Source organism: Osmerus eperlanus, chromosome 16, assembly GCF_963692335.1.
Source record: "Osmerus eperlanus chromosome 16, fOsmEpe2.1, whole genome shotgun sequence".
NCBI classification, from domain to species: Eukaryota; Metazoa; Chordata; class Actinopteri; order Osmeriformes; family Osmeridae; genus Osmerus; species Osmerus eperlanus.
The window spans coordinates 4553711-4574768 of NC_085033.1; the positions used below are offsets into that span (position 1 = coordinate 4553711).

Below are 21058 nucleotides of genomic sequence, written 5' to 3' on the forward strand. Positions count from 1 at the left end.
GAAGGTGATCAAACAGCTGCTGACTCAGCATCCAGGCCCGAAAATCATAAATGCACGCGGCTAGAATGGCCCTGTCTTTCTCCGGGTCAGTTTCAACAGTCAATAAAAACGACTTCACTAGCTAGACCATCTACCGCAGTGGGTTGCTAGGTGACAGCTCTGCTCATCAGTATTGGCAAGAGGAGAATGATACAAGATGCTGGAGTTTGTGTTTCCGACACCTAAACAACACAGATACAAACAACAACAAAATACGCAGATCTATAATCTCATAGATGATCAAGTGTAGAAATCTATAGTTCTGTTTGCTTATTTAGCAAGCTTTCTGCTTAAAAATGTATGTGGTCAGCTGTACAGCCTATTCTGAAGCTAAGCACACTTGGTATTCCCTCTGTTCATCCTAAGACAGGCTGAGAGATGGCCTGGAAATAGGGTCTGATGGACTCACAGAGAAATCAAACAGAATACTGGATAACACTTTAATAATTTATTTGCATATGATTATCTTAAAAATACGGAAAGAAAAATGCTTATTTTGTGCTATTTTTTTTTATATATTTTTTTTTTACAATTCAATACACCTTACTCTTGCAGACAAAAAATCTGCCCCTAACAGGCGTTTTCTTCTTTAAAGTTGACATATACACATTCTTAATGGCCCTGAAACCGTGGTTTTCAATTTGTCTGCCGACAAACAAACATGTAACCATGGGTCAAAGTTAGGTCAAATGGTGCTGGCAGCGGTGCAGATTGGTTTATCTGAGATGGGGAGATGCAGCCCAGTCACAGCGCTCTGCTGACAGCTGGCATACTTTAAAAATACTCTCTCGCGTAATTAACCATTGAGGGACGACATTACATCAATGTTTGTAGGTCAGGTGGATATTAAGGTCACATAGCGACAGTGGCCTTTTTAATTCACTTTGATCTGCAACAGGAAATATCCAACACATCAAGATTAGGAGTGGTTATCTAGGTCCAGGATGAAGGAAGTGGCAAATTTCTAGTTGATGATATGGTACAGCTATGGTGCCTACTGGCTATTTCTGTTACAAGACCTCTACCCTTTTGGACCAAATATAGTCAAAATAAAATATTTTCTTCTTGCTCAATAAAAACATTGAATGTGTTCAAAATCAAGCAATAAGACAAATCCAAAAGATAAGACTATCGTAGAAAACACAGAATACTCTTCTGAATAATATGTAATAACTTAGCATCCAAAAGAATGCAATTTAGAATAAAATGAGATTGAAAAAGTATGGCATCTGTCCATAGAGCAAAATGTCCCACCAGTGATCCCACTATTGTCTGTTATCAGAAGTGTTCCACCACAACGGCATGCATTTGATGCTGTGTCCTGCACTGTCAGTCAAACACAGCCCTCTCACCTCTCATGGCCCTACCGCCTCCTTCAACCAGAGCAGGTGAGAAAAATACACAGTGACTTACACACACCATCATTATGAGAGTTCTCAGTTGTATGGAAGACAACACTGAAGAGGACAGGGACAAAACTGGATTTTTTTTTTTAAAGTCTTGGAAGATTCCTCTGATCCATGGGCTTAGGATTTGATTCAGGAGTCAAGTGTTGTTGATATCCATTGTGAAAAAATGTAATCAATAATGTTTTCATCTTTTTCTTCCCATTCATTGTCTAAATGCAGGAACACATGAACTCTTAATACCAATGGTGAAGCCCCAGGGCCATCCTGGGTCACTGTAGAGGACGGGATGAACCCCAGCCAGCAGAAACACATGCAGACATGCAAACACAACCTGAGGGGGGAGTTTGGCTTTTCGGCAACAAATATTTCATAAATCCACAAGTTCCTGTAAATGAAAAAGAAGCAAATACTCCTTCAAATGAACCATTAATTCTCAGCCCCACTTGTCAGTAAGTTAGGAAATAGTCAATTTCCTCATTTTTTTACCCCAACATTGGGCTCTCCAGTTAAAGTTCCTAGGCAGCTCTTCCTAGAGTATCTGGTGTCTCTTGGGGTTCAGTTGGGGGTCAGTTGGGACTTACACCCGGATAGGCAGAGTTTGGCTCATCTGTTGTCGGACGATCTCCTGACTGCTGTCAAGACTCTTCCTGTGGTGGCCGGGCAGAGTTCCTCCAATCCGCAGCAGGTCCCTGAGAACACAGACAAACACAAATCCTTCACTGACAGTCAAGTAGGCTCATAGCAGTTTCTCAATTGATATGACAGATTGTGGGAGAATTTAAGTATACAGCACATCTAAGATAATGTACTGATGGCAGACGTTGGCATTCTGTCTGCTTACCTCCAGTTAGGGTGGGAGCATAAACAAAAACAAATATTAGTTGATAATGATCATGAAAAAGCAATCAATTTCAAGGCCAATTTCAGGTGGTTTTAATAAAGTTGAGCCTGTTTCTGGGCGGCTGCAGTGTTTGACCGTTCCTGTCCTTCATCGGCTGGACAGCGTCCCTCTTTTGTAAAGCACTTCTCTTTGGAGATCCACAGGAGATAAGACAGGGACTCATATCCTCTCTCTTTCCAATATCTACCCCCATCATCACTGAACAGCCTATGGCAGGCGGGGGGGGGGGGACCCTGACATGCACACGCCGTGGATCTCTGACACGCACACACGATCCCTACCTTCCAAACGCAGGCCTGCACACGCGACCACGGCTGTCTGGTCTGAGGACACGCACTAAATCATGCGATGACAACATCTCCCCACTTCCCCACTCTCTCACTCTCTTTAGCTGTCGCATACGGACTGGGCCATGAATAAATCATCGGCATGCCATCCGCGTACAGCGACACGTAGCATAACACTGTACGCGCGCACGCACACACACACACATGCTTACTTGCACACACACACGCACACACTGCTTCCCCAGCGATTCGCCCATCACAGCAATGGGTGTGCCCTCCCCCGGCACATTAAAAACCTCATTAGCAACCTAATTAAACACATTCCTCTCTTTTAGCTTCTCCTCAATCTCCCTTATTACTCTCCCTCCATCACCTCGCGTATTTCCACGTCAGCAGACCTGGCGCTCCGGACTATCACCTATTTCAGGATCCAGCCAAGAGCACGGGGAATTAAACCTAGGTCAGCCATTACGTTTCCACACGCAATTAGCTTCGCTGAGCCAAAAACCCTGACAGAGGAATCGCCCCTGGGGCAGAGTGTAAAAGTGTAACTGTGAGCCAAAGAGCTGAATACTGTATGAATCCAGCTTTTTTGTTTATGTGAGGGGAAAAATAACTATTTCAAGGCAGATGCTGCATGCTTGACTTCATGCACTTGGTGCATAATGCATCACTGTGGAGGTTTCAATCTAACAACAGGATTGGTATCAGGGGATGACTGGAGGCCACAAAACAGTGAGTAAAAAGTACAATTGAGCCTGAGTATGAGCTGAGAACAGAAGTCTGGATTTCTGGACAGACATTATATGCATCTCTGTGTAACATTTGTCAGGGCACCCAACAAAATGTACCATCCAACCTCTGAAACAAGATAAATCACACACGACACTCCCACCAGCAAAAATATATTCACCATAGAATATAACAAGATTGAATTTGGAAGTTACAGGTCTTTTTTGTTGGCAGCATCTTGCATAGCTACAACGCTCAACCTGACATGACATACGGTGAATGATGTCATCCAGTGTGTCACTCACCCTGAATATATGCTGGTGACATCTTTAAGGCTGGCGGCGTTGCGCAGGAGCTTGTCCAGGGTGCTGACGATCCGGCAGAACTTGGGCCGCTGGTTCCTCTCCTTCAACCAGCACTCCAGCATGAGCTGGTGCAGCACCATGGGGCAGTCCATGGGCGGGGGCAGCCTGTAGTCCTGCTCCACTGCCGTCATCACCTGACCCAAGGAATGAGCAGGGGGATACATTCGTGTTCATTTCGAAATGGATGGATCATAATGGATCATAACACTGTTGTATGCAAATATATTATTTAGTGATGCTATGAACATCAATCAAAATAAGACAGTTTTCCGTTTAAAACACAACGAAGGCTCTTTGATAAAGGCATGCCGCTTTTGTTTTGTGTTTCTGATCGTATTCATCCATGTGCTCCAGTGTGTTTGCGTGCGTACATGTTCTGACTCCTTGCAAAAAAGGTTTGTTGCCTTCAAGGAATTCTAGAGCCGCTACTGTTCTGTTCTTGCAATTAGTTGGAGAGCATCCTGGCAAGTACTTTATACACGATCATACAGCGTGTGTTCGTACAGTTTATATTGCATATTGTCAGCCTATTGACTACAAACAACATTAATAATAATAATTTGTTGTGCCCACAATGCAGTTCTCATATTATGCAGTTTATTGAAGTCAATGATTTAATATTGGTAGTTTTTGTTCATCTCCTCTAGCATGTCAGACAATCCTTTATTAGTCTCTTCCCATGAATAATGTGCCCTCTCAGTTTAATGTTGCGGTGTAGAGGGTGAACACAGATCTGTACTCTGGTGTCAGGTGGTGGAGGAGTAGTAAAGAGGCTTTGCTTGTCATCAAGTACTCTGCTGAAGCGTCATGTCTGTGGAATAGCACTGGTAGAGAACGTGTGAGCATAGGTGTATGTGTGTATACATGCGGGTTTAAGTGAATGTGTGCGTTTGTGTGAACGTAAAAAGGTGTGTGTGTACAAGTGTGTGTGTGTGTATCAGTGTGTATGAGTGTATAAACGTGTGTGTGTGTGCATACAAGTGTGCATGCACTGTGGGCTCAGCAGGGGTGTTTCGGTGTGCACGAGTTAGTAGGGGGCGTAGGTAGGTTAGGGCTATAAAACAAGACCACAGGCACACAGCTGCACTTCACGACTGCAGAACAAAGATAACAACAGCAGAGCAGGAAGACAGCCACACAGCTCCGACGACAGCCTCTCAAACCTCCCCCCCAATCCACCCAAAGCCGGGGCTGTGAAGGGGTGGGAGCTCACGTACATCCTGGTTGCTCATGTCCCAGTAGGGCCTCTCTCCATAGGACACCACCTCCCACATGACGATGCCGTAGCTCCAGACGTCACTGGCGGAGGTGAACTTCCTGAAGGCGATGGCCTCCGGCGCAGTCCACCGGATGGGGATCTTACCTCCCTGCGGAGACGAGACGATGGGGGGCGTTATTGATACACTGACGCCCGCTGAGCTGCAGTCATTAGACACACACACACACAGCTCACAGAGGGAGATGCGGCCACACAGGCAGCGGAGAAGACAGACTGACATTTACTTCACTTCACTTTCACGGCCACAGCCGTTGGAGAAAACACACATGGGGGAAAAGAGCCCACACGTGCACACCCTCGCACGCACTACTAACCAGTGAGCTGGTGTAGGTGGGGTCAGTGGAGGTGTCGTCCAGGAAACGGGACAGGCCAAAGTCGGACACCTTGCACACCAGGTTGCTGTTGACCAGGATGTTGCGTGCGGCCAGGTCGCGGTGGACGTAGTTCATGTCGGACAGGTACTTCATCCCCGCGGCGATGCCACGTAGCATGCCGACCAGCTGGGTCATGGTGAAACGGCCATCGTTCAGCTGGTGAGGGAGGAGTGTGAGAAGGAGAAAAAGTGTGAGTGTGTGTGCATATGTGTGTGTGTGTGTGTGTGTGTGTGGGGGGGGGGGGGGGTGATACAGAGACGTTTGAGAAAGAGGAACAGCAAGAAGATAGCCTGGGGAGAGGAGGAGGAGATATAGGGATGGGAGAGAGAGGAAGAGACACAGCTTGGGAAAGGAGAGGGGAGACAGGAGGGTGCGGTCAGACACTCAGTCATAAAGCCTATGCAAACATGAGATGGCATCTGTCATAACCTTTAAGGACGTTTCTGTCAGTCTTCACTGTTGACCTTTTCCTGCTGTCTTACCACATGCAATTAGCTGGCTGGCTAATTATAGACTCGGTGGAGTTCCTGGAGCAAACACGCGTCTCAGGCCCTCAAAGGGGCTACAGTGACAATGCACATTTTTGGAGAGTTCACAGAACCATAAAGTGGATGTCAGTTATCATTGAATTGTCAAATGAAGTTAGCATATTTCTTTATTCTTTTTAGGCCACGCATTGATTTCTGATTCAGAGCGTTGTGTACCATGACTACAGATAAGAGTATGGAACCCAAAGTATGTGACCTATGTAACTAACTCTTTGTGAAGTCATGAAAACAGCTAAAAAGCGTATATTTCCTGAATCCAAGAAGAAAAAACCTTGACGTAACAGGACCAAACCCTTGACAAGACGCTTTGTACTCTATACAGTTGAATGCATGCTTATAGAAAAAAGGCTTAGACAGATATGTAAATTATGTGGGCCAACAGAAAAACCGACAGACAGAAAGACAGAGAGGCAGGCAGGCAGGCAGGCAGGCAGGCAGGCAGGCAGGCAGTCATAAAGGGAGGCTGTAGCCTGTTGTTCTATGTTCTACATCATTAGATGATGGCTGTGCTCCTGTGAGTCATGGGACTGTGGCATGGGATAGATAACAGGCCTCGGCATGGAAGAGCACTTGGTTGGACAGATGACTGAGAGGAGTTCGTGTGAGGGAGTGTCGGGCTGAGCTTTGACTCACAACATTCACATAATGTCCCTGCAAGAGAGAGAGAGGGAGAGGGAGAAAGGGGGGGAGGGTGTTAAGGTGTCTCACCCTGAGGAAGGAGTCCAGCGCTCCGTTCTCCATGAACTCAGTGATGATGAGCACGGGGCAGCTCCGGGTCAACACACCCTCCAGGCGGATCACGTTGGGGTGGTCGAACTGGCCCATGATGCTCGCCTCCGCCAGGAAGTCCCGCCTCTGGCGCTCGGTGTAGCCGGCCTTCAGAGTCTTGATGGCCACCACCGCCTCCCTCCGCCCTGGCTGTTTCAGCCTGCCACGGCACACCTCCCCAAACTCACCTGGGGTAACAGTAAACAGGGAGGGGGAGGGGGTGGAGGAGATGGGGGGGGGGTGAACCAGGGTCAAGGGGAGTGGAGGAAAGGTGGGGAGTGAGGGAGACGGGGGCATTACTGGTTTGCACAGCGGAGAGACTCTGGATTGAGGAGAGTGAAGGACCAGGACAAGACACGGGTGGGGGGAGGGTGTACGGTCTACAACTGTGGGGAAGGAGAGAGTGAGAGGAGGGTGGGAGGAGGAGAGGAGAGCTGGGCGGGAGCTCAAGGTTGTAAGAGGTTGGGGAGGGAGGGGGAGAGGGGCCTGGGGGGCGAGTGGAGCCGGTAGGCCGTGGAGGGGGACAGGGGTCGGGTGAGGAGCTTGGGGGTTTTGCTTTTAGGGCCTGAGTCTAAACACGTTTTACAAAAGGACACAGGGGAAAGGACAATGAGAGATGGTGAGAGAGAGATAGAGCGAGAGATAGAGAGAGATAGAGAGGGCGAGAATGGGGGAGGCGAACGAGCAGGAGAAGATTGTCATTCAAGTTGACGTAAGGACACAACATGCTCTTGGAGAGTAAACAGACTCGGATGACAGCACTGTGGAGAAGCTGTTCACAGATCACAGCCCTGTCCTGCCTGACCCCTCCAACACACAGTTCTCCAGCCAACCTCAGTCCTCGTTAACACAGCGGGCTCATGGATACATGACTCAATATACTGTACATTCCATTTAGTCAAGGCTTGCTTATGGAGCTACAGCACAGAGATATGTTTGACTGTGTTAGTGTGAAACCTCAGAATCGAACCCATGATCTTCGGTGTAGCAAGAGCCGCGCTCGACGCAGCTGTTTACCTGCGCCAATGACTTCCTCAATCTTCACACAGGAGATGTCAATTTCTTTGGCAAACTCGTGGACCGCCTCGTTAGGGTCCTCGTAAGTGAAGGGGTCGATGTACACTTTGACCCCCGGTGAAACTGAGAGGGAGAGGGACGGAGAGAAGTGTGAATGTTTCGCTTCGGTTTTCCTCATTCAAGTCCTTGGTCTAGGTCATTCAACCCTAACCCAAGTCCTAACCCTCTTGTATACTTCTTCTTAGCCTGAAATAAATGATGCTAGCGGCTGAATTAAATGTTTTTTTTAATGCATGAGCAGCATGGAGTAAATGGGGGGGGGGGGTCTTTGGTTCTTGAAGAGCCTCAGACTCTGCACCCCTGAGGGCCTCTGTAGACCACATGATCTCCCTAATCATGGCCTTTCAATGAGCAAATGGGGTTTCCTGTATTAGTCAGGTGATTAGATAATTGATTGAATCAGGTGATTTACCCCACAATACACACCCACGACACACAAACGCACACACGACACACTCACCCACACAAATACTCACAATGCGCACACACACAAGACTCACAAACGGTAATCCAGTATTCAGACTGTACTCACTGTACTGCTGTAGTTTCTCAGTGTACTCCAGCTCAGAACTGCTACGCTGATTCCTGAAACCGCACAAAGGCTCATTAGCATGATGGATCCTCAGGCTTGGCAGTAGGCAGCAGGCAGACAGTCAAGAGAGAAACACAGTTCAGGGGGGCTTACACCCCTCTGAGAGCTTTCGCAAAATCAAGAATAACATTAGAGACTTCGAGACTGTGTGTGTGTGGTTTCGCGTCGCTCCTCCACTACACCTACTTGAGGCAGACCACGGCTATCACCACCATTGCTACGATGACCACCAGGCCTGCTGATGCCGAGCCCACTATGAGAGGAAGCTGGTCCTGCACAGACTTCTGGGGGTCACCTTTGGAGAAATCAACCAACATAATAGTTAACACCTGGAATGTTCCAGAACCAGCTCTTGGTGTGTCAGCTTGTTGCGAATGGCACAGGTATCTAAAAAAATGCTCACAGGATATCATTGAAAGATAGCTGCTCTCACATATTCTATTTTACTTTCACACAAAAGTCCTAATTTCTAAAAACTTGTACCCATTTTTGGGGGTATCATTATATACTAATATGATTAATATTAGAAACAATAATGGAAAGTGTGTGAAGAGGGTTGGGGGTCCGTACTGTGCAGACTGGTGCTGAAGTCCATTGGGTTGCTGTAGCGTCCATAGCCGGCCACAGTGCGAGCCCGGACCTGGACCACGTACTGCGTGGCTGACTTCAGCCCCTCCACCTTGGCTGAGCTGTACTGGGCTGTCACTGTGTGGGACATGGCCTGACCCTGGAAGCCGAAACAGGGGGCAGAATGAGGATGGAAACCTTCCTCAAGGTAGAAACTCCTCTGACATTACTTATTAGCTAATAACTACTATTATTATTCAGGAAACAACCATGGCTGGTCGGGTGACGCTCACCCTCTCGTAGTATCTGATCTCGTAGTCGAGGATGAAGCCGTTGGGCTTTTCCGGAGGCAGCCAGGACAGGCTGAGCGTGTCGGACGTGGACCTCATGAGGTGGACCGTGGGGATCGCTGAAGGGGCTGTGTTCGGACAAGACAGAGAACAACGCATGGAATGACGAGGATGTGTATTATTTCCATGGTAACGCACACACCAAAAAGTTATGAAAATTATGTGAAAATATGTCTGGGGAAACTAGTACTACTAGAAGAGGTTACATTGCCCTTTGTATCACCTCTACGCAGCTTGCAGTACATAGCCTTGTGTTGGGCTCTAACTGAATATTTAATTGTCCTGAGTTCATAAATGGCACCCAAGCATACAGTGTGGAATACGAGAGGTGAACATAATTGCCTTTGAAAGCTGTTGTCTTGTTAAAGTCAATGGTCATTAAGAGTTCAATTAGGTGGTGATGCCATTGATTTCCAATATCGTGAATCCTATTGATTACTCGTCTGTGTGTGACTCATAATTGCTATCAGGATACCCTGAATTTCCCCACGGGATTAATAACGTATATATCTATCTATCTATCATTCACACCGGACGTTCAGGACGTCTGACCTGCTTGGTTGGTGGTGATGTTGACCGTGGCGTAGCTGGGCGCCGACGGGCTCTTCCCCGACACCCCGTTGACGGCCTGGACCTCGAAGCTGTAGCGGGTGTGAGCCTGCAGGTTCCTCACCACCACCTTCCTGTCCGTGAGGCCCAGGCGGCGCGGTGCTATGTCCACGTTGTCGTCGCAGCGCGTGCACGGGCTCCGCTCCCGCAGGCACTTCTTACACACCACGTTGTAGATGACGTCGCTCCGGCCCCCGCCGTCCGCCGGCTCCTCCCACTCCAGCGACAGGGAGGTCTCGTTCACGCTGGAGATGACGTTCTGAGGGGGCGACGGGACGGCTGCGCGGACAGACGCAAACACGGACACTTGAGAGCGCTGCTCCGCTCAAAGAGGCCACTCACTCAGTGTGTGCTCTGCTGAACGCACCGGGAGTATTCGGCGTCGGTGTATTCAACAACCGACGAGGCTCCTTGTGCATTTCACGCACAGCTAATCCATCACTATTCCCCCTAATCAAAACCCTTGGCCATGAAATAGGAATATTCTTGTGCATGAACTCAGTCTGCTGCACACTACTGAATGAATAGCTTTATACAGTACAACGGTAGCTCCATCCAATGCGTGACTTAATGTTTATGTATCGTGTATGGAAGCTGACTCCATAGTCATGGAGCTGAGATGGAATACAGCACATTTCCATTCGTGTTTCAGCACCCCTGGGGATGCCCGAAAGAGCTGGAGTTTGGCTAAGAAGTAGTATTTGAAACCTGGATCTAACCGTGATAACAGCTGAGGGGGAACCAACAAAGATTGGTTCAGAAGCCGCAAAGGTTCCTTTCATCCTATAACAAGCTTTGAGGGGCCAATCAAAAACCTTAAAGCAGGAAAAGGCTGACATATAACGCAGGATACGCTAGAGAAACACTTTCAGAGTGTTTCTCTTGCTCCTCTCGTCACGGCCAACCGGCTCCCTCTCTCTGCTCCTCCATCCCTGCCAGTCTGCCCCCAGCCAAGCCTGCGTACGCTCTGTCATGTCTCATTACAATGACAACGTTTGGAGTTCGGCCCTTGCTAATTGGGTAGCACAATCTACAACACACAAAGAGAGTCCAGACTGGCCTTCTGCTGAGCTTTCTGGTACAACACCCTCGCTGAACATCAACGCCGGTCCACAGGCTCGGACAGGCAGGCTGGAGGAGATACGTAGGGCTGCGTTTGATGAACAAAATCCAGGGTGCAGTCACTTCGTGACAAGAGACCCAAGAGAATCATCACAGCTTGTGTGTGTCATTTCACACATTCTAAATGCCCTGTGGGGGATTTTGGCTGGTCCGTACAACACATGTCCATTTCCATCAACACACAATACATTGGGTTTGTGTATGAGAAAGCTGTCATTGCAAACAGCCCACTGCACCCCGGTGTGAAAACGCAGTTCACTGAAATTAGGCTTGATATATCAACCTTGATTGTACTTAATTTCTCAAAACCAAGTATAATTAAAAAACATATAATAAAAAAATCTACATAATTAGATTTTTGAATGAATTATCCCTCATTGCTAACAAAGCTTCTCCAAAGCTCTTAGATTCACATATACACAATGAGTCCAGCCTCGGGTGTTTTCAATGAAAGCTGCTGGTCTAGACTTACTGGTGCAGGCCGATTCTGGAGGGTCACTGTCTGCACGGTGGAAGCCGTTCTGGCAGGGGCAGACGCTTGAGCCCCTGGAGCTGGCTCGGCTGTTGGGGGGGCACGGGGAACACAAGCCCTCTCCCTGTTTCGACTTGAAGGTTCCAGGGCTGCAGGCTAGATGGGACAAGAAAACAAATGGGGTCAGTAAGAATGCTGTCAATCAAACACCGAACCATGGTCCGCTGCACAGGACATGTGACCTGGGATGACCGCTTGTGAGGAATACCTAGCTCACTGTTGAGAGGCGCATGCAGGAAAATACAAGGAACTATATCTCCAAACGTATACACACTATAACCTGTCCTTTTCCTTCAGTCAGGCAGCTGAACCCCTTCAAGCCAAAGGAGAAAGAGAGGTGGAAGAGAAGGAGGAGGACAGAGATGGACGGCTGACCGTAGATTGCTCTTGCCAAGCAGACAAAGATTGAAAACGAGATTGAGAGTAACGGCTCACAACAGTCCATTAGTCAATGTTTGCGCAAGACTCAGACACAACACTGAATATAAACATTGTCCCATACTGCATGCAGAACAGCTTGATGGCCAAATAAATCCAAATCAATTCCAACTGAGAAACTGAGTGTAAAGCTGGGAACATAAATCGAGGAAGAAGCTCGGAAACCGACCCTTCAGTGGAATCAAGATATGTGGGGATATTCTAGAAGGTTTGTGGATCAGATTTTTTATGGTTTCTCACATTCCTGTTCTGTGGGTTAAAACAAAGACCCTGGGTAACATCTGTCCTATCAGCATGAATGCTCGTAAAACCGTGTTAGCAAAAGGGTGTGATTAACTGGTTGGACTAAGTGGTCTTTTAGTTTGAACTTAAGCTACATCCTAATTCCCCGGAATGCCACTTTCAGTGAAATTAGTGAAGTAAGTGGGTCCTGCTTTAGCTCTTAAGCCGGCAATATAGCCAAAAGCTGGTATGATAAAATGAAAATGTGTTATAATTCACAAAGCATTAACCGCGCCTTACACTCTAATCAGATTTATGTTTTCTTTCTGACTCTGTATCATCCTTTTCGTTTGTTTGTTTGTTTTCTTCGTTCAGGAGAGTGCTGAATCACTGTACTCCTCCTGGTTTTTAATCCATTAACCTCTTTGGAGGATGTGATGATTTGTCTTTCTTCAGTACAGCAAAGTTCTCCCTGGCTGTGTTTTCTCCCTCTTCCCTCTTCTCTCCCTCTATCTGCAGGACTAGCCTCTGAGCAGGAAAACATGGCGGTAAGAAATGAGCCGCCTGTGTGATTAATGTTAGCCCGACAGTGTTGGCTCACGGTGGTCTGAGTGGTGTTAATGAGTGCGGGCGCCTGTAGATTAACTAACAGGAGGCCATAGAGGAAATTACACTTCCTCGTTGCCAGCCAGGCCCATCGGCTTCAGCCCTTTATCAGGAGTCGACGGCAGGCTTTTAACCTTGAGCCGCCAAACGGCAACGAATGAGCTCTCCAGAATGTGTTTTACACTATTTCTCGCGTCCAGGTGAGAGAATGACTCCCCTTTCTATGGCCACTCACATCTCTGCTTTGGCAAGTCACCCCTCTCTCTCTCTCTCTCTCTCTCTCTCTCTCTCTCTCTCTCTCTCTCTCTCTCTCTCTCTCTCTCTCTCTCTCTCTCTCTCTCCCCCTCCCTCCCTCCCTCCCTCCATTTATCGCTTTTCATAGTACAATATCTTTTCTCCTGTTCTCTTGTAATCTCTGTCTTTCACATTATCTCTTTTTCTCAGCCGCAAATCTGTTGGCTCGCTCCCTATTTTTTCCTCCGCTATCTTTTACTCACTCCAGTTCTCCTCCCACAATATTTGTATGCGGCACCTCTCTGCAACAGCTCATTAATTCATGCTCTCCTCCACCCTCCTTCACCCTATTCAAGCACTGCACAATACATACAGAGGAGAGGGCATCGGCTGAGCTGAACGCCGAGCATATAAAGGAGCTTTAGTTAAACAAAAGTCAGAAAGTCTTTTCCAAACTCACTCTGGCACTGTGTGTCCCCCATTGCTGGCTCGAAGCCTGGCGTGCAGGTACAGGAGCCTACAGGAACCATCCACTCCCCGTCCCCGTTGCAGTACAGCTTCAAAGGAACCGACACCTCCTGTGCGTTGGACACACAGGCCCCCGGGGCGATGACTAAGGATGTGGCTTCGGCTCCCGTGGCCGTCTCAGGGAACACAGCAAAGTTAGCTATGGTGGTGGAGCACTTCTTGAAGAAAACCCGGACCGAAATGAGTGACATGCAGGCCCCGAGGTCCTGGAAGGCCAGGTAGAAGCCCGCCTTGGAGAGCGGGCCGAAGCTGCGGACCTTGGTGTTGATCCGGCCGGCCTCCAGCAGAGAGAAGCTCTCGTCGGGGGCGATGGTGTCCACCTTGATGTAAGGGTTCTCCCTCCACAGCGGGCTGCCCTCCGTGGCCGTGTCCCCCTCCGACTCGTAGTAGAACAGGTTGAAGGTCTCTTTGCAGGAACCGGGGATGTTGGGGATGCTAGCGCAGTCGCGTACCGAGAACTTGATCTCCACGTAGACGCGCAGCACGCCCTTCCTGGGGATGAAGTCAGTCCTCAGCCAGTTGTTCTGGTTGGGCTGACGCACGTTGCACACCTGGTATGTTCTGATTGGACTCATGGAGTCATCGTAGCCACTCACCTCCTCCCACTGTGGAGAGAAACAGACAAGCATCGTCAACAAGGGAACTCGGAAGAGGAGAACATGTACTCATGGCATGATTCCACAGAAAAAGAGAATAATATAAATAGCCTCCACAGGAGATCTGGTTTCTGAATGTCACTGTCAACTTATGGCTCTGAGAGAGATTAAAGGGTACATTTTAAATCACATTTCCCATTTCTGAACTCTTCTTCTATAATGCAAACAGGGAATTATTTATTAAAGGGTCAATTTAAATGCAATGCCAGCTCTCTGATTGCATCTCAATGGTATTCTGAGGCACTTCAAGTAAAGTGGCAATGTTCTTGTATTTAGGTGAACCTTCTTTTTTGCCAATCTTGTGCTGTGCTAATACATACAAAAGAGATCTGCCCTAAAACACAGCCAACAGGATAATATGCATGATAACAAAGATGGCTGATAGTCAGTGTATAATCCGTGTAACTATCTGACCTGGAGTTCAGAAAAAAATTCTATAACATCTATGTACATTACTGTTTCATTTATGTCATCACCATTCTTTATTCCAGGAGGGAATAACCTTGCAAGAAATTGATATTGTGTTTCAAAAACATTATACATAATTTAGAGCAATTGATTTTAAAAACAAATGCGGGTTCGATACATTTATTATTTCAGCTGGAGAAAAAAAAACGCATAAATCAAGACGTCCAGCAACATGTGCCTAATTTATTCTGGAGCGGTGAGTCCAGCATCAGATTCATATACCATAAATCAAGGGCAACATGTCGCTGCAATACCTGACAAAATATGATAATTGCCGGGACAAAACGTATGGGCTTGTCATGCATTAGGAGAAGGCCGCCTTGCCCCTCGTGACGTACGACTTCTTAGGTGCAAAGACATTCTGCACGAGCCTAGGGAGAGCTGGACTATCCAAGATTGTTTCCATGGCAACCCACGGTTTCCATTGACTGACTTTGCGCTCACGTAGCAAAGACAAATTACACTGGCCGGGAGTGGGGGAGGTCTGTCAAGCTGTTAGCCTCGGGGTCAAATTCATGTTGTTTTATTTTCCCATCATTCCTATGGGGAATATCATCTGAAACCTTAATTCCTGACTGTAATTGGCCTATGGCCCTGCATTACAAGAGCCACGTTGCTGACATCTCTAGTGTCTGTGTTGGCAGAGAATATTCTGCATATGGTTTTGACTTTAAAATGGGAGAGGCTACTCACATTTACCACAGATATTTAAAATCATCATCTACAAGGAACTATTCCAGCCAGCATGTTTCCCATTTGTTTTAGTATCTAAGAAAACAAACTGAGTCAACAAAGATATAAAACAGTGGGGAGTGCGTCGTTTAGGACAGGCAGGCGTCTATTAACAAGCAAATGGAACAAATGTTGTTGTGAAAACGCAAAACGGTAACACAAGTAAAGACGTTGGGTAAAAAAAGCACACACATGTATACACACATGTATACACACACATGCACACACACGCTCATACACACACACACACACACACACACATACACACAAACTCACCCCGCTCTCGGGAAACGTGGTCCAGGCCAGCTCTGTAGTCGCCCACTTGCTGTCCATTAGCGTCTCTGCAAATTAAAAACAGGAGGGTTGGAGCCGGCGGAGAGTTTTAACTAACTACTTCTACTGGTAGGTGGGGAGGGAAATAAAACCAAGCCATATGACTAGACTCTCCTAGACCACACAGTGGGCAACTGTTAGAAAGTAAGGGTTTGTTCTCGTTCTGACACACACACACAAGCAAAGCTGATTTGATTGACAATTTGTCATAACATGCCCGTGATGCCCCATATTAAAGCAATGAAAACACTGGTGTTGGTGAATGCAAAGTTTTTCTACATTCGTCAGTGTCTTGGCAAACTTGTTGTTACTGCTTGTAGTAAATTACCTACTGACAGAGACACCAACTCCGTATTTCTCTACATGCAACACCCAGGGGACTCACACGGCCCTTCAAGACTGTGTGAGAGAGACCAGAGAATCAAATTTCTGTTTCCATCCACAGGTGATTCCTGTGTGCTGCTCTCACCTCCCAGTTTATGGCTCCTCAACGAGGTGTGAGAGGGTAAGCCAACACAGGGAAGAAAGAGAGTAAACACTGGATCAATGAGCATTGTTGTCTCCGGCCAATCTCGCTGTCATCTATGTGATGGCTCCGAGAGTTTATTAACTCAATTAGGCCTGTGAGGGTCACTGTGCTGGAATATACATACTGCCTTTGAAATAATCGTAACAACCCTATAATTACATCTCAATGGCTTCCAATTGTTTAGGTTTCAGTTTGACAAGTCCTGCAGTGCAACATTTGGTGAAAGGATGTGACCAATTGTTTTGAATTCTTTGAAAAAAAGAAAAAGGTTTTAGTAAGCACCAACTGTTTTCACTTAAAGGTGATAAGAAAAACTAATGTTTGGTTGAAAGTATGTAAAATAATGTGTTTCAATGGAAGCAAAACTCTAATGGCCTCAGCTATTTGTAACTATTGTAATTGTTAATGAGGCTGCGAGGAACACACACATGGAGTGGAGCATGTTCTAGAAGTTTATTTTCCTACCTCATTGAAACGGAGGAAGAGATACAACGGAGCTACAAGTACCTCAGATACAATGCACTCCTTGTGAGAATGTAAACAGAATGGGTATTGAGACAAATGTCAATGACCATTCATCATTCATGAGGCGGTGAACATTGACTAGCTGTCTCCACATCCAGCAGGCCACAAGCTGAGCCAGAGGGTTGCAGAATCCAGGTTGCTTTTGGGATGTCAGATCGAACGGCCCCTTCCATGTGCCTGGAGACCACAAAGTCTGTCTACTCAAACTCAACTCTCAGCGATGCGCACGGCACCACGCTTAAAAAAGACTTTGCCCAAGAACTCTGTCCTATGCACTGACACACACAAGAACATTAGCCTATGGACTGGATGTTAACCATAGACACTCTCAGTTCAGAATAACCAATAAAGGGCTAAATACTGCTGAGGGGGAAGCCATTTTTCTTCTGGTTCCAAATATGGATTTTGATTGAATAGAGCCCCAAGGGTAAAACTCTCCACTTCCAGCCCTCCTCATTGGTACAGTTTTAACTGTCTTTCACTCCTTTAATTTAAATCTTGCTCATTTCTCTCATAAAGCAGAGGCAGCAGTATAATGTGACAACCCCCCCCCCCACCTCTCTCTCTCTCCAGGGATTGAAAACAACACTCCAATGGGACATTGCTGTCCTTTGAGCATCCCCACAATTTCAATTTACTGTTTGATCACTGAAGCAAGTGCCATAAGTCTGCGTTCTCCCTTCTTTGAGAAAAGCACAGAACACATGCTAATGTTTTATTCACTTTGTGAGCAGTTACACCATAAAAGGAGGCCTTCTACTCATATTAATTTGACATGCACACCCAACAAGCAAACACATGAAATATTTAAAGCTCAACACCATCCCTACTGATCAGTGCATGATCAAGAGAAACTGTATGCTCATCTATTAATAGACAGGCTCGAATGAGCATTTTGGCTGTAAACAGTGAGCTGAGGGAAGCGTGGCGATGGAATCAGATTCCGTGAACTCGTTTGTGGTGTAGCAAGGTGAGACCCTCCACACCTCCCATTCACAATCGCACGTCGACGTCGGTCACGCCCCGACGTCTCTCTGTGTCTGACGACAAGCTCCACCCAGGCTCAGGCTCACCTGGTTCAATCTGCCTTCATAAACTGCCTCCTGGTAGTTGGCATCTGGTCTCATGCTTCAACTGATAATTACTCATATTTACATTTTAATGTACGGAGGCGAAAGAAGACGGGCATGTTTGGATGCGGGAATTCTTCCCTGCAATCACTTATGCGGGGCGAATGTTTGATATTAAACGTTTCATCCTCTTCAGTCATGCGTGCACGCGATTTCTAAAGATGATGTAATTGGTTTTTCTGAGGGAGTATGGCTGTATCTATACCATAGAAGCACTCTTTTGTTGTTACAGTGCTTGATGGAAGCAGTACGTTTAAGTGACGAGGAGTACTGTGAGAAAAGATTACACATGCTATAGAGCGGTCACAGTGGCTTTCATCGTCAGTGTGCTTGACACCCCGCCGAAGAGAACTTGGAGACGGACACACCCAAGGACGCAGTGACTCCAGAACAAGCGTCTCTGAAAAAAATCCCACTGAAGGAACTCCTTCCACTCACACACACACACACACACACCAGATAACTCGGCCGACCGAATCGAAAAACGATTCACGTCATCAGGTCCCGATTATCCGTTGACTATAGTCGACGAACGACCTAGTCTTGTGAGAGAAACACCACTGGCTGTCTCCAACGCACGGATCTCCCACACTTATGCCGTACATCTCTTCTGCGTACAAGCGTTAGTTAACCTCCAGTGTTGAGTAACTGAAGTTGTTGGGTTGGGAAACGGGCTGATCATGAGTCCCTGAGAGGCCGCTGGGACCTGGGAGGCTGCTGCGCCTGCATTGATTTAGTTGCTGACACCAGAATTGATGAGGGATCGTCCTGGCCCCCGTCCAGGAGAAGCAGATTGTACAGGGAAGAGGGCAGAGAGGGAGGGAGGAGGGCCGGACCGGGAGAGAGGGAGGGAGGGAGGGAGAAATGTAGCTACAGTAGAGAAGGGTGAATGAAGTCGCCCTGGTGCGGGTGGGCTGCTCCCAGAGGAAATACTTCCACGCGAAGGAGCCCGAGCCCTGGCTCGTCCGCTGACCTTCACTGCAACACTTGTCGTTTAGCATGTTTCACATGCATCCCCTGACACTTCATTGAAAGCTATTGATTGGATTGTAATTGTGTGTGTGTGCGCTCTGGCAGTGGAGCTTAGTAATAACCTAATGTTCATTCTAATCATGCTGTTTCTTTCAGCATGTCAAGGCAATACATCAGGAAAAACATTGTTCGTGTGAAAGAAGCTTCGGACCATGTATTTCCAGAATTCGAGCCCTATCAAACGACTAAATGGCTTTTTCTGTTTTGATCAAGAAAGGTGGGATTGGCAGTCATCCTCAACCACTAGAGCTTGTCATTATGACAAAGAAACCATGGTTTGGCAACAGCAAAAGCCAGCTGCCATGACAAACAGAAATGGAGCAGCTTATATTGTAGACACATGGAAGAGAAATACATTGGGTTATCTTTATGTGCTGCAAGCCTTCCAGATGTGACAGAAACACACGCGCGCGCACACACACATACACACACACACATACCACAAAAGGAAAACTTTAGGACAAAATATGGCATGTGTATCGGTTGTGTTTATGCAGTTGAGTCACAATTCAAAGCAAAGCATTTAATATTTAATGATTGAAAATAGTTTAACCATTTAACCCTCATGCAGCAAAAATATATGTAAAAACCTCATTCAAACACACATACAATGAAATGTTTAGTTAGTGATGAAAAGAAAAATACTACACGTACCTTCGACAGCAAATACCACGGGGAGCACCAGGCTGCATACCCATAGCAAGTAATCCATTGTCATAAGCCAGGATCTTGCAACATGAATAAAGGTTTAGACTGGACTCATACGAGGGATACACAAAGCACACATCTAAACCACCACAGGCTATGTTTTAAACTCTCCTAATTCACATGTCCTGTGTATAGTACTGTGGAATATGGTCATCCCATGCACTATATCCAATCGCTGAATACAATCAAGCTCGTTTTGTTTTTCATTCTAAGACTGATTCCATTCCACGGAGAGAATAGGTAATGCCGTAGACTATTGCAATGCGCCCTTTATCGACTAAATTGCGAGTTACTGAAGCAAAATTATTGTCCAAACGCGCATTTATGTTTTCGTGCTAATAGCCCACAAAACGAGGAATCGTTCCTTCCAAAACACTCGATAATCCACTTCTTTAACTCCGTATAGCTGTTGCTCCTCAAGGAGTGTGCGTTGGAATGGCAATTGGGACAGAGAGACTGAAGGGGGCTGTGGGGCGTACGGGTGAGGGGTGGAAGAAGGGGGGCTGCAGGCAGGCTTGAAGCAGCTGCCTTCTCCGAGAACATGCAAGTCACACCCTCCAAGATGTAGAGAGTCAGGCACATTAGGGACCACACCAGCTCGAACAGTTCAACGGTAGTATAGTTCATTCTAATCGAACCCGAAATCAATTTCGACTCCAAGTGAAGTGTGGATGAATCGGCGCTAAACTTCAATTCCAGCATCCGTTTTAAATGGATAGATAGCGCCTCCCATGGGCTTTTTGTTCACGACTGATACTGTGGCTTGAATTAGGTCTGTACTGTTAAACCCAAATGGAACTCTTTGAAACTTATATCTCTTCTCCTTTGAGGAGAGGTAGAATTATCCAATTTATAATCATCATCCTCATCCTACCTCTCCTTTTCTTCCTTATGTAGTAGTGGTACTAGCATCCTGTCACTACTACATTGTCTCTCTGGGTTATTCTTCTCTCTAAGTACATTAGACCCCTAGCCCCCCACCCCCCTCATGCCTGCCACCCCACCAGGCCCCAGCAGTGTGCAGACAGGCAGGCCATGGCTCACATTCATCCCATGGTGTGTTCACACAAGGCTTCCCTTCACACAGCTAATTCATCTGTCTCCCCTAACCCCCCTAACCCCCCCCCCCCCGACACCCACCTCCGCCCCTCTGACCCCCCACCACCCGACGCCCACCACCAACTCAAGACGTCTGTACCCCCCTCCCTCCCCCCTCCCTGCCTCTCCCACCCACCACCACCACCAAACCCCCTGTGCCACCCCCTCCTGCTCCTTTTGTCCCCCGGGCTTTGTGCACTAATTAACTACAGTTCAGTTCCCAGCAGGCTTGGGTCAGCCTTCTCCATTGAAGCGTTGATGGACAGAG

At 47.1% G+C, this 21058-nt stretch overlaps 1 protein-coding gene across 1 annotated transcript; it reads right to left on the bottom strand.

Annotated features, from left to right (window-relative positions):
* Positions 1-482: 482 nt before the first annotated feature.
* ephb3a (eph receptor B3a) lies at positions 483-20144 on the bottom strand. Its single transcript, XM_062481380.1, has 15 exons — positions 19639-20144; positions 15712-15776; positions 13512-14184; positions 11492-11647; positions 9841-10176; positions 9232-9356; positions 8942-9098; positions 8558-8666; positions 8312-8364; positions 7720-7842; positions 6643-6890; positions 5327-5542; positions 4951-5100; positions 3674-3867; positions 483-2137 (listed from the first exon to the last, which is right to left on the bottom strand). The coding sequence occupies exons 1-15, from the start codon at positions 19700-19702 to the stop codon at positions 2026-2028; spliced, it is 2781 nt and encodes a 926-aa protein (XP_062337364.1). The 5' UTR covers positions 19703-20144; the 3' UTR covers positions 483-2025.
* Between the last annotated feature and the right edge of the window lie 914 nt (positions 20145-21058).

Coding starts and splice junctions, on each gene's coding strand:
- ephb3a (XM_062481380.1), bottom strand. CDS start 19,702: ATGACAATGGATTACTTGCTATGGGTATGCAGCCTGGTGCTCCCCGTG. Junction 11,648..13,511: donor GGGGGACACACAGTGCCAGA/GTGAGTTTGGAA, acceptor TGTCCCATCTAG/CCTGCAGCCCTGGAACCTTC. Junction 8,667..8,941: donor CTTCAGCACCAGTCTGCACA/GTACGGACCCCC, acceptor ATTTCTCCAAAG/GTGACCCCCAGAAGTCTGTG.